General features: G+C 46.4%; 1 protein-coding gene across 1 annotated transcript in view; it reads left to right on the top strand.

Annotated features, from left to right (window-relative positions):
• The window catches only part of ARHGAP31 (Rho GTPase activating protein 31), a 324,984-nt gene that overhangs the window by 255,485 nt on the left and 48,644 nt on the right, over window positions 1-20,855 (top strand). The window contains exons 5-7 of the mRNA XM_077479714.1: window positions 6,722-6,829; window positions 12,328-12,509; window positions 17,466-17,661. Coding sequence (XP_077335840.1) covers window positions 6,722-6,829; window positions 12,328-12,509; window positions 17,466-17,661 — 486 coding nt within the window. The remainder of the gene's footprint in view (window positions 1-6,721; window positions 6,830-12,327; window positions 12,510-17,465; window positions 17,662-20,855) is intronic.

The following is a 20,855-nucleotide window of genomic DNA, read 5'->3' as shown; positions in this document are numbered from 1 at the left end:
GAGGCAGGGCAGAGCCCCACCTTAACAGGGAAACTAACCCCCTCTTATATAGTAGTGACTTACCCTGTAGCTGCACCCAGAACCTCAGCACCTTTTATTTACTTTGCAAAATGTATTGTCTTAGTTGACCTCTACTTAAGTGCTATCTTCTAATATTGTTTTGCTGCCTCTTCCAAAAGCTAATGAAGAACTCGTTGTGCCTCTACCACAGTCTAATCTGAACTCTGTAGGCCCAAGAGGGTGGTTATCTTTGAATATCTCCAGTCTCTGACATAGACAAGTTGAGGTGTCTTCAGACCTCTCTCATAGGCCAGGTGGGAACCATTAGGCTCCGTTCACACAGGGGGCGACGCGAGGCGACACGACTTGCCGTGCCGCGACCTGACAAGTCGCCCCCGTTCTGTACTACGGAGCCGTTCTAAGAGGAGCGACTCGAGTCGCTCCGACTTAGAAAAAAGGTTCCTGTGCTACTTTTGGGCGACCTCGGGCGACTTGCATTGACTTCTATACAGAAGTCATTTGCAAGTCGCCGCTGAGGTCGCGGCAGGTCGTGGCGAGGCAAGTCGTGTCGCCTCGCATCGCCCCCTGTGTGAACCGAGCCTTAGGCCCACATCGGCAACCATCTCAACAGAACTATGGCTTCCCCCTCCAGGCAAAGGGCCTGGTTGGCAATTACTGGATATCTCTAGAGCTACATTCCCCCCAAGTAGCAGTTTGAGAGGGAAGACTGGATTCTGCCAAACATACATTCTCACCAGGCAAAACCCGGGAGGCAAGGCAAGGGTCCCTCTAGAAGACCTCGTCAAATATTTATTCTATTCTCCAGGCCACATCACTCATCAGTGATTGGCTAGGCCAGAATACATTTTACATTGTGTCTTCTGACTCTTAAAGAGGAAGTAAACCCTGATGGGTTTACGTCCTCTTTCATTCCCTGCAAAGGCAAAGCATAATGGACTACTATGCATCGCATAGTAGCCCATTATGTGTCACTTACCTGACACAGGAGCCAGCGATGTCACCGCTGTCCCCTGTAGTCCGGCGCATCCATCTTTTCGGTGGGGTCTCGCAGCTCCGCCGCTGTCATTCGGCGGAGCCGCGATGACGTCACTCCCACGCATGCGTACGGGAGCCGACACGCGCGGCAGCTCCGTTGTTGGAAATGCCGCGCTCAGTGCGCCTGCGCGCCGCTGTCTACGGCGCATGCACCGTACACAGTGGTGCCTGTCTTTGGGCAAATATCTCCTAAACCGTATAGGTTTAGGAGATATTTCTTGGACCTACAGGTAAGCCTTAATCTAGGCTTACCTGTAGGTCAAAGTGGTTTGTAAGGGTTTACAACCACTTTAACTATTGGAGAAGGTTTCCCAAAAGCAAGCAAAACCAAACAATGTCCTTGGGCTTAGGGCAGTGGCCTCCAAACTGTGGCCCGAGGGCTGGATGTGGCCCTTTGCTTGCTTTTACACAGGTCCTTGGGGCGCTATTTCACTGACACCAACAAAGAGGCCCAGTTCTTCCCAATCTAAGGAAAGGGAGGTGTCAGAAGCCTCGAGGTCTGAGCACCAGGCGGAGCTGTTATGTGGGAAGGTTGTAGCGCCGTGCTCCTAATGACTCCAATGATGGGGCACCGTTCCTCCCAATGACACCAACAATAGGGCCCAATGATGCACTTGTGACTTGACCCTGGCATTCCGCCATCATGGGGGGGAGTATGTGCTTGGAGACCGTAAGGCTAGCTTCACGCTACAACCTCAAAATTGTGCGACTTGCTTGCACTCTCCCCAAGCAGCAGCTTGGGAGGGAAGACTGGATTCTGCCAAACATACATTCTCACCAGGCAAAACCCGGGAGGCAAGGCAAGGGTCCCTCTAGAAGACCTCGTCAAATATTTATTCTATTCTCCAGGCCACATCACTCATCAGTGATTGGCTAGGCCAGAATACATTTTACATTGTATCTTCTGACTCTTAACTATTGGAGAAGGTTTCCCAAAAGCAGGCAGAACCTAACAATGTATTTGGGCTTAGGGCAGTGGTCTCCAAACTGTGGCCCGAGGGCCAGATGTGGCCCTTTGCTTGCTTTTACCCAGGCCCTTAGGGCGCTATTTCACTGACACCAACAAAGAAGGTTGTAGCGCCGAGCTCCTAATGACTCCAATGATGGGCCACCGTTCCTCCCAATGACACCAACAATAGGGCCCAATGACGCACTTGTGACTGGACCCTGGCATTCCGCCATCATGGGGGGGGGGGGGTATGTGCTTTCGAGACCGTAAGGCTAGGTTCACGCTACTACCTCAAAATTGTGCGACTTGCTTGCAACTTTTGTGATTTAACATTGCAGTCTGTGGCACTCAAATTACACCAAAATCGTCAAAAAAGTAGTGCAGGATTTTTTTTATTTTTTTTAGTGGCATTGATTAAGATGACACGCATTTAAAGGGAAGGGCTCCAGGCTCGGAGGGAAGAGCCTCGGGAACAATGGAAAGGGCCCTCAGCGGTCAGGGAGGCTCTTCATGGTTTCTTGCACCTGGGGCCATGACGGTTGCAAATACAACCCGCTTAGGAACGATATTTAATTTAAAAATGCACCCCCATTGACCCCAACGCATTTCGCTAAATTTCTGCCTAGATTTCAGGGAAAGGAGATATCTCAGTTTCGCTCCTGTCTTCTCTTTTAAAAAACAGGCTCCCTAAATGTCCCCTACAAATACGACGCTGATATTTTAAGCCTCTGGTATTAACGCAGAGCCGCGGGATGGTGGATTTAGCTGATATATTTTCAGAGTCGGAGTCGTTAGGAATCCGGATTGCGTGACTGTTTGGTATAAAAGTCGCCGTAGCGCTGACACGATGCGCCTTATATAGAGCTGCGGAGATATTCTGAATATTCCTTTCATTACTGTAATGCCGATGTGAAGAATTCCAGGTACTTTCATCCGGCAGGATAAATATTTATAAGCGCGCTCGCCGCCTTCTCCGGATCCAGATCTTACACGGGCAGCGCTGCATCCTCCAGGAAAAAAAAAAGACATTTTGTAAAGCCGAGAATAAATCTTGTTGTGTAAATGAGGTGATTTATATACAATGAGCGGACAGAATGTATGCGCTGCTAGTCTTCCCAGAGGCTGGGGTTGTGCGTCTCCGAGAGGCCTCCGCCTGGATTTATACGGTGCGATCCTGCAGAGCTTTACATTGAAAACCTTACAAGGTCAGCTGACACTATAATAATAAATGATTGTATTCTGATTTGTACGGGGTTAAGGCGTATCTAAACCCAAAAGCAAAAAAAAATTTAGATGTTGCAGCTTAGCAGTCCTTAGATGTGGCAGCCGCATTACTTTCTTTCCTTTTTTTTTTTTTTTTTTTCACATGGTGCTCCTGCCAGTAACATGCATCCTGTCTTGGGGTGGCTACTCTCACCCCTCCACTGTATCTATGGAGGGAGCCATGGTTGTCACCCAGGGTGGACTTCAAACACGTCTGCAATGGAGTATGCAGCCTATTGCATTAGGATGTGCACCCCAGAGCAAAAGCACACATGTGTGTATATCAGCAGAGCAGTAGACAGGTCAGTAGAGCAGAGATTGGTGTCAGTAAGGCAGTGCACGGTGTCAGCATTTTTTTTTCTTTTTTTTCCTTATTATTTTTTACAATTTTATTTTTATATATATATATATATATATATATATATATATATATATATATATATGGCAGTGAGTTTATGGTAAAACCAGAGAGAGATTATCTCCTTAAAGGCGCTTGTCTCAGCTTTGTCTGGTGAGTTTAATCCCCTAGGGCAGTAATGGCGAACCTTGGCACCCCAGATGTTTTGGAACTACAATTCCCATGATGCTCCACAACACTGCAGAGTGCCAGAGCATCATAGGAAATGTAGTTCCAAAACATCTGGGGTGCCAAGTTTCACCATCACTGCCCTAGGGGGCACGTGCTGCACGTGCTGAAATACTGCTGCAATCCCGGTGGATGGAGTATTTACAGCACTTGTAATGAACACTATCATCACCTTACAACGTTGATCAAACCACCACTGTCACCCTTTCTGCACATTTGAGAATTTTTGTCTATTTGTTGCTACTTGGACTTTTTTTACAGTGCTGTTTTAGTACTGAAGTTGACAGGATTTGAACTAGTTTATTTTATGTACTACATGGTTTATAATTATTTTATGATTTAAAATGGCTGCTACTCTATAGAGCTCTGCGGTTACACTTGATAGGTCACTATAATTATTTTTGGAATTTTGGTGTACTGAAACAGGCGCTGAGTGGTGCATTGTAGGCCTTTTTTAAATACACCTTTTTTGTTTTATATATATATATATATATATATATATATATATATATATATATATATATATATATTTATATTTATTTTTATATATATATATATATATATATATATATATATATATATATATATATTTTTAGGAGCCTCGTTGGGGGGGGGGGGGCTTTGGTGACATGTCAAGGGTCTAAACCAAGCTCTGATATCTCACTTTTGAGACAGAGAAAGGGACTAAGGACAGAGATTCTCCAGCCCTGTTCTCTGCAGCCTCAACTGGATGAATTGGTGTCAGTAGGGCAGTGGACGGTGTCAGCTGTTTTTTTATTATTTTTTACAATTTTATTTTTTTAAATAATTTTTTTAATATTATTTTTTATTATTATTTTTTACATTTTTTTTTTTTTTTAGGAGCCTTCTTGGGGGGGGGGGGGGGGGGGGGCTTTGGTGACATGTCAAGGGTCTAAACCAAGCTCTGATATCTCACTTTTAAAACAGAGAAAGGGACTAAGGACAGAGATTCTCCAGACCTTTTGTCTGCAGCCTCAACTGGATGAGTTGGTGTCAGTAGGGCAGTGGACGGTGTCAGCAGTTTTTTCTATAATTTTTCTCATTTTTTTCCATTTTATTTTTTTTAAATAATTTTTTTACAATATTATTTTTTATTATTATTTTTCAATTTTTTTATTTTTTTTTCAGAAGCCCCGTTGGGGGGCTTTGGTGACATGTCAAGGGTCTAAACAAACCTCTGATATCTCGCTTTTGAGACAGAGAAAGGGACTAAGGACAGAGATTCCCCAGACCTTTTCTCTGCAGCCTCAACTGGATGAGTTGGTGTCAGTAGGGCAGTGGACGGACGGTGTCAGCAGTTTTCTTCTTCTTTTTTTTAATTATTATTATTTTTTACACATTTATTTTTTAAATAATTTTTTTACAATGTTATTTTTTATCATTTATTTTTTATTTTTTTTAGGAGCCCCGTTGGGGGGCTTTGGTGACATGTCAAGGGTAAGGGTCTAAACCAACCTCTGATATCTCACTTTTGAGACAGAGAAAGGGACTAAGGACAGAGATTCTCCAGTCCTGTTCTCTGCAGCCTCAACTGGAAGGAGGGGGATTTGGCACAGCACGGGGTGATTAGGATTTGCCCAGGCACCACCGGCAAACCCTGTGCGCACACCTAAGCATGTCTGCCTTTGATCATCTCCATTATATGGTGAATTGATTGGATTTTGATTTATACCAGCGCTACGCAACCCCCTGATCGCCGGTTTGCTCGCCCTTTGGCCTGCCAGGCCCCCCCATCAGCCCTGCTCTTACCCAAAGCAGGTCACAGCATGTGGTGGTGGCTTCCCCCTCCCCCCCCCATCTCCTCAGTCGCTTCTCCTCCAGGCCATTGGGGTCCTCTGACTTCCGGCCAATGGGGTCTTAAGACAGGGGAGAAACAGAAAGACATTAGGAAGTATAAATTTGCTAATGTCACACAAGTAGGTGGTGCTCTGCGCCCTGAGCCCAGCCTTTTTTTAAGCCAATTAGAGCCTCTGGCTCTAATCATGTGCTTCTAAAACAAACAAAAAAATCCATTTAAATCCATGCGTCCAGCTGGACCCATGGCCCGTGCGCCCCCAATGAGCGTCGTTTTCGCACAACGCATATGAGGTATCACCATGAATGTTACAGTGAGAGCAATGATTCTAGCACAAGACCTCCGCTGGTACTCTAAACTGTTAACCTGTAAAGGCGTTTAAAGCGTCGCCTATGGAGATTTTTAGGTACCGTAGTTTGTCGCCATTCCACGAGCGTGCGCAATTTTAAAGTGTGATATGTCAGGTATCTATTTACTCGTAACATCATCTTTCATATCATGCAAAATAATTGGGGTATATATTGTGTTGTTTTTTTTTTTTTTTTTTTATTCATTAACCGCTTCAGCCCCAGAAGTGTGACAAAAAAAAAAAATTGCAACAATCACCATTTTATTCCCTAGGGTCTCATGAAAAGAACAAATTTACAGTAAAGCTTATATTAGATTTTAGTGATTGGGGTTGCATTTACTTTAATGGTAAACTCCACCAGTTTTTTTTTTTTTACCAAAAATGCTCTCGAAAATAACCCCCGTTGTGGAAAAGCTGAAATGCTTCCATGGAGGAAAAAAAATTGGTGGCCCTCTAAAAGTGTTTACACGGACATGAATTTTATCTACTGTACACGGTGAGTTTTTTTTCGCATTCTGTGTTATTTGTTTCTGTAGCTCCTAACGTGCTTATTGGAAAATAGAATAAACTGTATGTTTACTAAAAATGATCTTAGTCTTGCCTTTGCTTTCACATAACCCATGTTCTTGTACATGGATCATGCTTGTAGATCGTAAGCTGAGTGTACCAGCTCGGAGTAATTGTTTTGTTGCTCTGTTTTAGGACTCTGGAATACCTGAGCCGACACTTGACACATATCGCCTCCTTCAGCTCCACCACCAACATGCACATCCGGAACCTGGCACTTGTCTGGGCACCTAACCTTCTACGGTATGTCTTATCCAGGGTTTTATTTTTTTTAGCAGGAACAGGGTTGGATTAACGAAGGGGCTATTGGAGCTGCAGCTCCAGGCCCCTACCTTAATATAGGCCCAGCCACCCAAAAAGGTTATGGAAAGCAATGGGCCAATGGGAAGAGATCTCCCCTGACGGGCCCTGCATTCCACATGCACTGCCTGGTCAGGGTGGTGGGATTGATAATGGGCACTGCATGAGCAGTCCTAACAGAAGCCTGGGGGCACGCCAATGCAGGGCTCTTACAGAAGTCTGGGGCTTCCATAGTGTTAGGCCTGTGCAGCTGCACTCTTTCAGCTCAGAGTGCACGCCAATGCATGGCCCTTACAGGCCAAATTCCAGGCTTCCCTAGTGTTATGCCTGTGCAGCTGCGCTCTTTTGAGTTTGGGCGCATGCCAGCACAGGCTCTTGGAAAGCAGAAGGGTGTTCAGTAAAAGGCCCACAAAAATCCTCAGCACCAAGCACATGATGCTCTTAATCCGGCCCTGAGCAGGAACGCGGGGGAACGTAGTTCCAACACTGAATGTATGTAATGGCAAGGGGTGTTGGGGTGTGCTGGAGGATCTATTAATGCTGGCTGCTGGGTGATCTATTGTCGGGCGGGGGTCTATTGTTGCTGGTGGGGGAGACATTGTTGCTGGGAGAGATCTACTGTTGAGAGAGGGATCTATTTTTGCTGACTGTTGGAGAGTCTATTGTTGCTGGAGTAGATCTATTGTTGCTGGGGTGGTCTATCGGTGCTGGGGGATCTATTGTTGTTGGAGTAGATCTATCATTGCATGGGGTTGTCTGTTGGTGCTGGAGGGATCTATTGTTGCTGGGTAGATCTATTAATGCTGGGGGTCTATTGTTGCTGGGCGCAGGGGATCTATTTCACAGTTTTGTTTTTTTTTGATCATTAACAAATTCCATACAAATTGCTTAGCATCACAAAATTATACTTGGCTCTGTATTCTCCTAAAGGGGCAGTACTAGGAAGTGAGTAGGGGGTAGAATCAAGGGACAGTGCTCGGAAGTAAGTAGACCGTTGGACAGTGGGGGTGACTTGGAAGGGGGGGGGGTACCTGAACCTATTCTCTGAGAATGAACGCTATGGTCTTATACACATGGTTGATGGACCCAAAGTAGATTTAGGGTAGCCTGATTGGGTGGGTTATATTCTGGCTTCTTATATGTCTTGAGGAATTAGGTAGAACCCACCATTAGGTGTATCCACTCTTCCTATTGACTTGTTCATAATATAAAATGGAAGCTCTACTTTAGGTTGGGTGTTTTGCTTAGCAAGGCTACTCTGTGGTATCACATTGGGGCACCCACTTCTTGTTTTCTACCCTACCTGCTTGGACCTTTTTTTTTTTTGTTAAAGTTTACATGTAAAGTTTACATCAATGTAGAGTAGTGCATAGAGGCAGCATTTTGTAATTCCTTCTTAAGCCTCTACATACCCTATAGCTATAATCAAACGAAGAAAGACCCTCTGCTCCAGGTATGTATGATAACTCAATTGGAACCTAATAAGGAGTGCCAGTCCCGGCCCGCCTCCGTTAGATACTTCAAGAAAAAGAAGAACGGCTGCACCTCCAAAGGTTCCAAATGCCTTTATTGAGATCACCCTGATGACACCAAGGACACCATAAACAGTAGACACTTTTCACACATACATCTTGTGCTTAATCATTACCAACTAATGATTAAGCACAGGATGTATGCGTGAAACACGTCTACGTGACTGTTTCTGGTGTCCCTAATGTCATCACTGTGATCCCAATAAAGGCATTTGGAACCTTTGGTTGTGCAGCAGCTCTTCTTTTTCCACATAGCTATAAGTAAAGGGAGGCTCAGATGTCAGTAGGGTCAAACACCAGCCTGCCTCTCAGTGGAGGGTCACCATGAGAACTTGTACTTATGTATAGTGTTGTTGGTAACCCTCCAGGGTTTCTGTGAGCAGACTTGACCAGAACAACATGTATGCAGTTGGGACTCATTCAATTAGCTTCCATTTAGGTGAGGAGCTGGAAGCCTGTAGTGGCGGAAAGGCTTTATGCATTTTATGGGACTACTCGCTTCCCCCTTATTTAGGATACCCGGGTCTGGGACACCCCTCCTATGTGTAACAGTTCCTCATCTCTCCTTTCAAGCCACATCTCTCTGAACTACGCTGGACTCTTTGTAGCTTAAACCAAGTGCCACCACCTTCATAGAATGGCTGAGTATGTAAATATATCTGGTTCAATTAATTCAGGAAACTGTTAAAGGGTATGCCCAGTGTGGGCTTCTCCTTCCCCTAACCTCTATACAGAGACATTTCCTGGAAATTAACCTTGTGCCCAAGGGGTGACGTGGAGTCTGTTGGTGTAAAGTCCAAAACAGGTATGCAGAGGACAGTCAGTAGGTGCTGGACAGGTCAACTGCCAGGCCTCTGCATGCACAATGGAGAGTAGGGTAGTTTCCCTGGGAGGGCCCCATACCCATGATACACTTTTAAGCAGGCCCCTCGGACTGGTCATAGGGCACACCAGGCATTTTCCTGGTGGGCCAGGGCTACTGGGCCACATGTCAGGAGTAGACTGAGCCGGGGGGCAGGGTGGCAAGCCCCCAGGCCAATCTAATGCTCTTTAAAAAAAAAAGGGCTGCTGCTTAACTTACAATACTAGTCCTAGCTGAGACCCAGTTTCACTTGGTTCTACTGCTAGCTGCCACTGCCCACTGTCTGGTTGCTAGGAACGTCTGGCATCAAGCAACCAGTGATGCAATGCAGAGAAAGGCCCCAGCATTCAGAGCGGAGGGGGATGTAACTTCCTTCTCCTCCTCCTAGTGCTCAGCTCCACCCACCTCCCCCAGCCGGAGAAAGAACCTCTTGGGTTGTCACGAGGGAGCTGGGCAGAGATGCAGGGACAGAAAGGATGGCAGCTGAGCTGGTGCTGGACGACAGATGACACCCTCGGAGGGATAGAAAGAAGAGGCGCAGGTCACATACTTAGATCTCTGGGGTTCATGCTAGGACTTGTATCCTTTCACTTTTGGAAGGGTCACATCCTTATATCTCAGGGGTTCATGCTGGGACTTATAGTCCTTTACTTTTGTGGACGTGCACCCCCCAAAAGTGAAGGACTACAAGTCCCAGCATGAACCCCTCAGAACTGAGGATGTGACACCCCCCCCCAATCAAAGAGATACTGGCTGCCACAGAGGGGATGTCGCTAGGCACTCCGCAAGAGATGTAGGGTAATTTCCCCAGGTGCCCAAGCTAGTGCCCCCCTGCCAGCGAAGTTAGTGGAGCCAAGTTCCGGCACTGGGCTCCAGTACACAGGGCTGGCTTACACCATGTTCAACAAGGGACGGTAGGCTGATAGCCTAGGCAACCCGTCAGAAGAGGAATATCAGGCTACGCACATCGCGTAGCATATGCAATGTGCTTAGGATACACTATGGGCGTAGCCAGATACTGTCTTCATTCTTCATCTCTGGTGCTGTGCTGGTTTGTCGCCGTCCAAAAAGCCTGGGTCCTCCTCTCACAGTAAGGTTCTAATTTTTTTTAAAAATAAAATGGGCTGCTCATTCTAAAATGCATGGGTTTATTTTTTGTCCCAGTCCAGTCCTGCTTTTAAGACAAGCTCATTACCACTGGGTCCAGCAAGAATGGGTTAAAGAGTGGACCTGCTCCCCTAAGCCCCTGTATACACAGTCGGAGATTTCCACAACCAAATCCTTCGGATTTTGCCCGTCGGATTTTGTCCGAAACTGTTGCATACACACGGTCGGACAAAGTTGGCGAAAAATCCGATCTTTCAGAATGTGATGACGTAATTTCGTTACGATGGGACTACGTTCAGGCTAGTAGCCATTAGCTTTGATGTAGGAATTTGATCTGAGCATGCGTGGCACTTGGTCCGATCAAAATTCTCTACACATGATCGGAGTATGTCCGATCGAACCAGTTGGTCGGGAAATATTTCCAACATGTTGGAAAATTGGGTCCGACAGAATCAGTCCGATGCCTACCACACACAGTCGGATTATCCGACGACACGGTCCGATAGGTCACATTCCGACGGATTCTCCAACCGTGTGTACAAGGGCTTAGACACATCATCCTTTTTCCTGTGATCTTTGGTATGGTCATGTGATGCCTTAGGTCCTCTTTCTCTTCTCCTGGCAGTAGGCAGGTTCGGAAAGTTGCAGAGAGAGGTGCCAAGAAAAGGTGCCAAGAAAAACATCATCATTTTCTGTAGCATTCTCCATTCTCTTGTGATCTCATGGTGGCTTTGTGGTGCACCTCCAAGGCTTGAGTCCTTGGTTTTCTGGTTTAACAGGAAGTGGGTTAAATGACTCTGGACATTATTCAACCCACAAGAGTATTGCACTGTCACTGAGAGCTGTTTTTTGGATTTTAAGAAATGATGGACAATCAAAAAAAATAATAATTTTGAGTTGGGCTTTAAGTAAATAGTTAACAAATAGAAGAGTGTGGCCTCCTAATAGAGGTTATTCTAATGTGGTGGTTGTGATGGCACTTGGATTTGGGTCTTCCAGGATTCCTTGAAACATTTTAAAAGTTTTGATGTTGCTCCCGTGAGTCCAGGTGGTGCCAACCTTCCAAGAAAACGATCCTTCCTTGACTGTATGTTGGTGTATGTCGCACCAGACCACCAACATACTCTTGTAAAGGAGGTGGCAGGGGGTACAACCCTGAGAATCCAATCATAGAGACATTCCCAGTGGATTCTTCGATGGAGTTAACAAAGCGTGAGCTGATTTAATCCTTCAGCCTCTATTAAAAACAGAAATAAAGTTTTTTTTTGTGGACTGACTTTAATAAATCTCCAAGGTTCAACTTCCCCCACCCCCAAACATTTATTCCAGTTATACCTTATGGGCTCTTTCATTTCGTCTTGGAAAAAACAAAAAATGAACTCCAGAAAGATGTGAGCACAACCTTTAATCCAGGTATGTGCCCATTAAAAGCTCTTTAAATGTATTTTTTTACATAGAGCTGCCATAAAGTCCTGAATATGTCCCCCTGTGACCTCTTGCAGCACCACTCAGACTGGGAGTGGGAGAGGCAGCCCTTTCAGCCAACCATAACTTTACTGCTTGGCAGTCAAAAGACTGAAGGTCAATGTGCTGCTTTTCCTCCATTGTCCAATTACAGGCTGGGGGCAGGGATGTGACCAAGCTGCAATCCTTACCTACAGTAGAGAAAAGTAGGGTCACTGATCCGTTTGTGCTGTTTACTATGTTTTTTTCTGTTTGAAAAGTCAGTGTGTGAGTCATGACATCATTGGACAAAATTATAATTTTTTTTCTTTTGTTATGAATGTTAGAAGGACTGGAAAGCTTGATGTCATCACAGTAGCCATCTTCCACTATTCTTTGCACCGGGGCCCATGGAGGATCAAGTGGTCTCAGATTCATCTTCTTACAATAGTTCCTGAAGGACAGGATTTTTTTTTACAGCAAATATTTTCTTCCAGGTGTAAAGAAATAGAGGATTCGGGGTGTAACGGAGATGCAGCGTTTCTTGAAGTTCGGGTTCAACAAGTTGTCATCGAATTTATTCTCAATCACATGGAGCAGATCTTCAGTAAGGATCCGCCCGCTCCCATCAAGCAGAAAGAAGAGGACCACTTCCCAGCCAACAAACTTCCTGTACCAGGTAACCTGACAGAACATCCAACTCCTATGTTCCGATTTTCCCTCAATTGCAAATGGCAGTTTCAATTCAATTGGTCCAGGGGGAAAAAATGTTTTGGGTGTTATAGTCTTAGCCCTTGTACACACGGTCGGACATTCCGACAGAAAATGTCCGATAGGACCACGTTGTCGGATAATCCGACCATCTGTGGGCTCCATCGGACTTTTTCCATCGGAATGTCTGACCAACAAATTTTCCCACAACAACAAAGTCCGATCGTTTGTAGAGATTTCCGATCGGACAAAGTGCCACGCATGCTCAGATCAAACTACGAGACCAAAGCTATTGGCTACTAGCCTGAACGTAGTCCCGTCGTAACGAACGCATGTCATCACGTTCCGACGACAACTTTGTCTGACTGTGTGTATGCAACACCAGTTTCTGCCAAAATCCGTCGGAAAAAATCAGACGGATTTTGTGGTCGGAATGTCCGACCATGTGTACGGGGGCTAAAACATAATAACTGCTGCAGCATGTCTGCAGTCTCTGACCATCTCCCGTAGCATGTCTGCAGTCTCCGACCATGTCTTGTATCATGTCTGCAGTCTCTGACCATCACCTATAGCATGTCTAAAGTGTCCGACCAACTATTGTAGTTAGTGAATGCAGTCTCTGACAGTCCCCTGTAGCATTTCTGCAGCCTCTGACCATCTCCTGTAGCGTGTCTACAGTCTTTTGGAAGTCTCCTGTAATATTTCTGCCATCTCTGACCATCTCCTGTAGCATGTCTATGGTTTCTGACCATCTCCTGTAGCATGTCTATGGTTTCTGACCATCTCCTGTAGCATGTCTATGGTTTCTGACCATCTCCTGTAGTTTGTCTGCAGTCTCTGACCATCTCCTGTAGTATGTCTGCAGTCCCTGACCATCTCCTGTAGTATGTCTGCAGTCTCTGACCATCTCCCGTAGCATGTCTGCAGTCTCCGACCATGTCTTGTATCATGTCTGCAGTCTCTCGACCATCTCCGGTAGCATGTCTAAAGCCTCTGCCCATCTCCTTTAGCATATCAAAAGTCCCTGACCATCTCTTGTAGGATGTCTACAGTCTCTGACCATCACCTATAGCATGTCTAAAGTGTCCGACCAACTATTGTAGTTAGTGAATGCAGTCTCTGACAGTCACCTGTAGCATTTCTGCAGCCTCTGACCATCTCCTGTAGCATGTCTACAGTCTTTTGGAAGTCTCCTGTAATATTTCTGCCATCTCTGACCATCTCCTGTAGCATGTCTATGGTTTCTGACCATCTCCTGTAGCATGTCTATGGTTTCTGACTATCTCCTGTAGTTTGTCTGCCAACTCTGACCATCTCCTGTATCATGTCTGCAGTCTCTGACCATCTCCTGTAGTATGTCTGCAGTCCCTGACCATCTCCTGTAGTATGTTTGCAGTCTCTGACCATCTCCTGTAGTATGTCTGCAGTCCCTGACCATCTCCTGTAGTATGTCTGCAGTCCTTGACCATCTCCTGTAGTATGTCTGCAGTCCCTGACCATCTCCTGTAGTATGTCTGCAGTCTCTGACCATCTCCTGTAGTATGTCTGCAGTCCCTGACCATCTCCTGTAGTATGTTTGCAGTCCCTGACCATCTCCTGTAGTATGTCTGCAGTCCCTGACCATCTCCTGTAGTATGTCTGCAGTCTCTGACCATCTCCTGTAGTATGTTTGCAGTCCCTGACCATCTCCTGTAGTATGTCTGCAGTCCTTGACCATCTCCTGTAGTATGTCTGCAGTCCCTGACCATCTCCTGTAGTATGTCTGCAGTCTCTGACAGTCTACTGTAGCATCCCTACATTTCCTACAGTCTCTGACCATCTCTTGTAGCATGTCTGAAATCTCTCACAGTCTCTTCTAGTATATCTGCAGTTTCTGGCAATCTCCTGCACTATTTCTGAAGTCTCGGACAGTCTCTTGTAGGTCTGCAGTCTCTGACCATCTCCTATCCTCTTACATATACAGAACATATTGGTGGAGTCAGGGGATGCAGCTGAGGTTCCTACACCTTGTAAGTTAACTATCACTGGTGTAGAGGACATATTTTTACTTTTTAGATGTTGGGCTGCTACACCATTCACTCCGGTCCTCAGTGAGGGATCCCTCTTGCTGTAAATTACCAGCACCAGGCTCTCCCGGAGTTGACTTTAAGTTTAATTTTCTATGAAAACAACATGACTATGTGATTGCAGTGACAGAGCCTACGAACCTCATTGAAAAAATATGACTTCTTGGACTAATCCAACTTTGGCAGCCATCGCAGAGTAAACAAAAACATAGCGCGTTCTTATTCACAAATAAATCCTCTGGATTTTTTGGCCAGGCCATCCCTTGTCCCCAGTGAAACAAGGTTTATTCTGGTAATTGAGCTGTTGTTGCGCCTCTCAGTGCCAGAATATGATGTGTCGGTTCTGTTTTCACTTTTCAATGTTCTTGTTTGTCCTTTACTAGAGTACTCAGAGGCTTTCCAAATATTATTCAATGACATGGAAACCGGGCTCATGTTTGTGTCATTTCCTGTGTCGCTTTGTTGCAAAAAAAAACAAAAAAAAAAACAGCAGACAATATTAATACGTCTTCACTTCCAACATAAATCCAAAAAACCCTGAAAACCTCATTATTCTTCATGAATAGACAATTGGTGTAGAGAATCTTCGGTCCATAGTACAGGCATGGACTGGTGTTATGGAGTAATTTGTACCCGGGTACTGAAGTTTCATGCCTGTTAGCGCTCATCACTGCATGGTATGGAAACCATGGCCATGGGTGGCACAGTGGTGTAGTGGTTAGCACTCTCGCCTAGCAGTAAGAAGGGTCACTGGTTCGGATCCCAACCACGACACTACCTGCCTGGAGTTTGCATGTTCTCCCTGTGCCTGCGTGGGTTTCCTCCAGGTACTCCGGTTTCCTCCCACACTCCAAAGACATGCAGGTAGGTTAATTGGCTTCTGTCCAAAATTGGCCCTAGTATATGAATGGGGACCTTGGATTGTGGGCTCCTTGAGGGTAGGGACCAATGTGAGTGTGCAATGTACAAGGATAGGGGTAAACACTCACTCAGGTTGAACTGGATGGACTAGTGTCTTTATTCAACCTTACTAACTATGAAGCTTAAGCTGGCCATAGATGGGTAGAATTTCAAATGAAAATTCTAACAGTTTATGTGGTTTTTGTTCGATAAATTCCATTCATTCCAAAATCAAATGTTAAATGCAAATGCAATCTTTAGAACAAATATTCGAACATGTGGTCAGGAGGGCACAATGCTTCATATTTGGTGCTCATGGCCTAGGGTCCAACGACCCTTGGACAAACGTCTACACCAGGGTTCTTCAACCAGGAAAACCCCAAGGTTCCTCCACAGATTGCCTGTGGTTCTTTGATGGTTCCTCTGGAGGTTGTTAGGGGTTCCTTGAGGGTTCCTCCAGAGGTTGCTATGGGTTCCTTGAGGGTTCCTTCAGAGGTTGCTAGGGGTTTTTTGATGGTTCCTTCATAGCTTGCTAGGGATTTCTTTAGAGGTTTCTAGGGGTTTCTTGAGGGTTCCGCCAGAGGTTGCTAGGGGGTTCTTGAGAGTTCCTTCAGAGATTGCTAGGGGTTTCTTGAGGGTTCCTCCAGAGGTTGCTAGGAGTTTCTTGAGGGTTCCTCCAGAGGTTGCTAGGAGTTCCTTGAGGGTTCCTTAAGAGCTTGTGAAGGGTTTCTTGAGGGTTCCTCCAGAGGTTGGTAGGGGTTTCTTGAGGGTTCCTTCAGAGGTTGCTAGGCGTTCCTTAAGGGTTCCTTCAGAGGTTTCTAGGGTTTTCTTGAAGGTTCCTCCAGAGGTTGTTAGGGGTTCCTTCAGAGGTTGTTAGGGGTTCCTCCAGAGGTTACTAGGGGTTCCCTGATGGTTCCTCTTGAGGTTGCTAGGAGTTCCTTGCGGGTTCCTCCACAGGTTTCTAGGGGTTCCTCAAGGGTTCCTCCAGAGGTTGCTAGAAGTTCCTTGAGGGTTCCTCCAGAGATTGCTAGGAGTTCCTTGTGGACGCCTCTAGAGGTTGCTTGAGGGTTTCTCCAAATGTTGCCAGTTGTTCCTTGAGAAATTTCTTCCTCAGATAATGCATGCTTTGCATGCTTTTGAGTGTTTTGTAAGTTTGGTTGCACATTTTCCTGCTCAATTGCAATAATTAAATAATAATAAATAAAAGAAATAATTATAAATAATAAAAAAAATAATAATAGTACATACAACTAAAATAAATGATCCAAGCCCTAATCCTATCCCCTAACCTTAATAATAATCCCTAACCCTAATATTAACCCCTAATCCTAATTCCTAACCCAACAACAACAAAAAAAAAGTAAAAATAAAGAAATAAATAATAAAGAAAAAAGAATACATTAACTCCTAACCCTAACCAAAACCCCCAACCCTACCCCCTAACAAATAAATGAATAAATAAATAATAAATAATTAAAAACCTGAAATAGATACAGTAGGAACAAATGATGAAATTATAGATTATACATAGATAATAGATTATACATTTCTCTATTGGCTGATATAAAAAAAAACAACAAAGCTCAAAACCCCTTTAAAAACGCTGTACAGAAACACTCAAAAATGCGACAAAATGCCCAAAAAAGGGCTCAGGTGCGAATGCAGCCTTGGCGAGGGATCCAAAAAGATCCCAGAATCCAGTACTTCACCGCAAAATTTGTGGGCTTGTATTCAGAGAGATTTCCGTGTATTTGTCTTAAAACTTTGGCTTGTGGCATCGCAAAGCAACATTAAAAATAAACAAAAAACAAACAAAAAAAAGTAGTACAAGCAATGTTAACAGAGAATACAATCTCTTTCTCCTCCAGCATTTTGGAGCTTCATTTTGGAGGTGTGAATGGGGCCTAATCGCTCTCCAAAGATTATGTAGTAACGTCCCCTTTCTCCTCCCTCTGCAGAATGCCGGATAGTGAAGAGCATGACCCTACCCTCTGGATCCCTGCCGATGAAGCTGGTCAGTCTGGAGGAGGCACAGGCCAGGAGTCTCTCCGCCACTCACCCGGCCAGAAAGGAGAGACGGGAAAACAGCTTACCCGAGATTGTACCGGTCAGCGGGACCTTATTCCACACAGTCATCGATCCGCCAGAAAACAAGTACGTTTCATGAGCGTGCAACACTAAGGGCTCGTTCACACTTGTTTCAAAATGTGGCATTGGACAGGCATTTTTTAAGCGCTCTGAATGCCAATCACAGCCCCTGTCCTTAAAATAAAATTATTAGCTTACAGTCCTGTTCACACATTGCGTTTGCTTCCCTTGTTGCTTTCTTGGTGCTTCAAAGTGTCTCCAAAGCCTCCATAGAAGTCCTACGACAACGCTCCCCAACAACACCTGCAGCATTCGAGGGGCTTTTATTCTGCGTTAGCTTCGCTTTGTTTAGGAGGTATTGCGGGTACCAGATATCACAGGATGCACTGGGAAACCAACAAGCGAACCAGACGCCATCAGCAGTCACTTCCAGGTCATGTGTATATATTCTGGGAGTGTCTGGTGCAGACGTCACCTCTGGTGTGTAGCATGGAGCAGCAGGAAGGTGAGCGGGGTCCAGACTCGAGCGGAGCAGTTAGCAGATGGCACACGTGGTCTGCAACATGGGAATGCTATAGCGGAAGGTGAGCAAAGACTGGAGAGATAGGACTGAGCAGTGGAGGATCAGCAGAGATGGGGGACCGTGGCAAGAAAAGGTAGCTATGTCACACATGGTGCACAACATGGAAGCAATACAGCGAGAGGTGAGGATCAGTAGAGCTAGGTATACCATTGAGCAGGAGATCAGAAGAGCTGGGGGTACTATTGAGCAGGAGATCAGCAGAGCTGGGGGTACTACTGAGCAGGAGATCAGCAGAGCTGGGGGTACTACTGAGCAGGAGATCAGCAGTGCTGGGGGTACTACTGAGTGGGGCATCAACAGAGCTAGGGGATACCGCTGAGTGGGAGATCAGCAGAGCTGGGGGTACCACTGCGTGAGGCATCAGCAGAGCTAGGGGGTACTATTGAGTGTGGAATAAGCAGAGCTGGGGGTATTATTGAGCGGAGGGGTTCAGCAGAGTTGGCGGTACTACTTAGTGGGGCATCAGCAGAGCTAGGGGTAATACTGAGTGGGGCATCAGCAGAGCTGGGGGTACTACTGAGTGAAACATCAGCAGAGATGGGGGTATTATTGAGTGGTGGATCAGCAGAGCTGGGGGTACTATTGAACAGGGGATCAGCAGACTTGGGGGTACTACTGGGGGGGAACCAGCAGAGCTGGGGGTTAATGCTAAGCGGGAGATCAGCAGAACTAGGGGTACTACTGGGTAAGGCATCAGCAGAGCTGGGGGTACTGTTGAGCAGGGGATTAGCAGATCTGGCGGCACTACTGAGCAGAGGAACAGCAGAGCTGGGGGTACTACTAAGTGGGGCATCAGCAGAGATGGGGTGCTACTGAGTATGGCATCAGCAGAGCTGGGGGTACTACTGAGTAGGGCATCAGCAGAGATGGGGTGCTACTGAGTATGGCATCAGCAGAGCTGGCGGTACTACTGAGTAGGGCATCAGCAGAGCTGGGGGTACTACTGAGTAGGGCATCAGCAGAGATGGCTGTGCTACTGAGTGGTGCAAACGTCACATCTGGTGTTCAGTGTGGAGCAGAAAGAAGATGAGCGGGGTCTGGACTGGAGTGGAGAAACTAGCAGAGGGCACACATGGGGTGCAATGTTGGAACACTATAGCAGAAGGTGAGCAGGGACTGGAGAGAAAGGACTGAGCAGTAGCGGATCAGCAGGGCTGGGGGAGCAGCAGGAGAAAGTAGCAATGTCACGCAAGGTGCACAACGTGGGGGCAATACAGCAAGACAGCAAGAGGTGAGTGGGGACCAAAGTGAGAGGAGGATCAGCAGAGCTGGGGGTACTACTGAGTAAGAGATCAGCAGAGCTGGGGGTACTGGTGAGTGGAGCATCAGCAGAACTGGAGTACTACTGAGTGAGGCATCAGTAGAGCTGGGGATACTATTGAGCGGGAGATCAGCAGAGCTGGGGGTACTATGGAGCAGGGGATCAGCAGAACTGGGGGTACTATGGAGCAGGGGATCAGCAGAGTTGGGGGAACTACTGAGAGGGAGATTAGCAGAGCTGGGGGTACTACTAAGGCATCAGCAGAACTGGGGGTACTATTGAGTGGGGGATCAGCAGGTCTGGCACTACTACTGTGTGGGGCATCAGCAGAGCTAGGAATATTACTAAGTGGGGCATCAGCAGAGCTGGGGGTACTAGTGAGTGAGGCATCAACAAAGCTGGGGGTAACACTGAGCAGGGGATTAACAGAGCCGGGGGTACTACTGAGTGAGGCATTAGCAGAGCTGGGGGTAGTACTGAGTGGGGAATCAGCTAAGCTGGGGTAATACTGAGTGGGGGAGGGATCAGCAGAGTTGGGGGTACTACTAAGTGGGGTATATATTAATATTGAGTTGGGGGATCAGCAGAGCTGGGGGTATTACTGAGCGAGGATCAGCAAAACAGGGGTTACTACAGAGTGGGGTATCAGCAGAGCTGGGGGTACAACCGTTGTGGCACAACACCATTCAGTTGACTAGGCTGTCTGTAGTGGGCGGAGGGGTAATTTTCGAATTGCCACCATGCCATGTGTACACTCCGCTCCCTTTGCTGCTTGGGGGGGGGGGGGGGCAGTTTGTTTTTACAGCCCCCCCCCCCCCCCCAAAAAAAATTTGACAATGGTACATTTTACTATACGCCAACTGCAAGTGTAAACTTTGAATTATATGCGGCACCGTCAGGATCCGAGGGACATCGGGAATCCGGGGTCACCTTTAGCAAACAAGGCGTGTGCCGATGTCTCTCCTCCATTGTGTGGAGTATGTGAGGAATGTGTGTGAAGGTCTCCTCGGTGGAATGTGTTGTTGTACGCGACTGAGATTCCTCCCGATAATGGAGGTGTGTTTACCTGGATTGGCACACGCCGAGATCTTATCACACCTGGGATGAGGGCGGCTTGTCACCGTCTGATGGAACCATCTGTGGCTCCAGGACAATGGCGGCCCGGCCCCACCAGAACTACTGGGAGCTCCGCTCTGGAGGAGAACTCATAACATCCGCTGTAGAACCTTCTCCTGATCTCCAGATATGGGGGCTTGTTCACCTGCCCGATGGTTTGCATTCCTGTCCATCCAGACCCGAGATGTAAACAGCTCTGGCACTGACCTGTCCGGCAGTACAGAAGACCTGATTTTTTTTTCTCTGCCGCAGTTCAGGTCTCCTCCCCATCCCCCCATCCTCTGATTGGACAGTGAAAGG

The sequence above is a fragment of the Lithobates pipiens genome, unplaced genomic scaffold, assembly GCF_037356315.1.
Source record: "Lithobates pipiens isolate NorthernLeopardFrog02 unplaced genomic scaffold, aLitPip1_a1.2 Scaffold_16, whole genome shotgun sequence".
NCBI lineage: Eukaryota > Metazoa > Chordata > Amphibia > Anura > Ranidae > Lithobates > Lithobates pipiens.
This window is presented reverse-complemented; position numbering and strand designations above follow the sequence as displayed.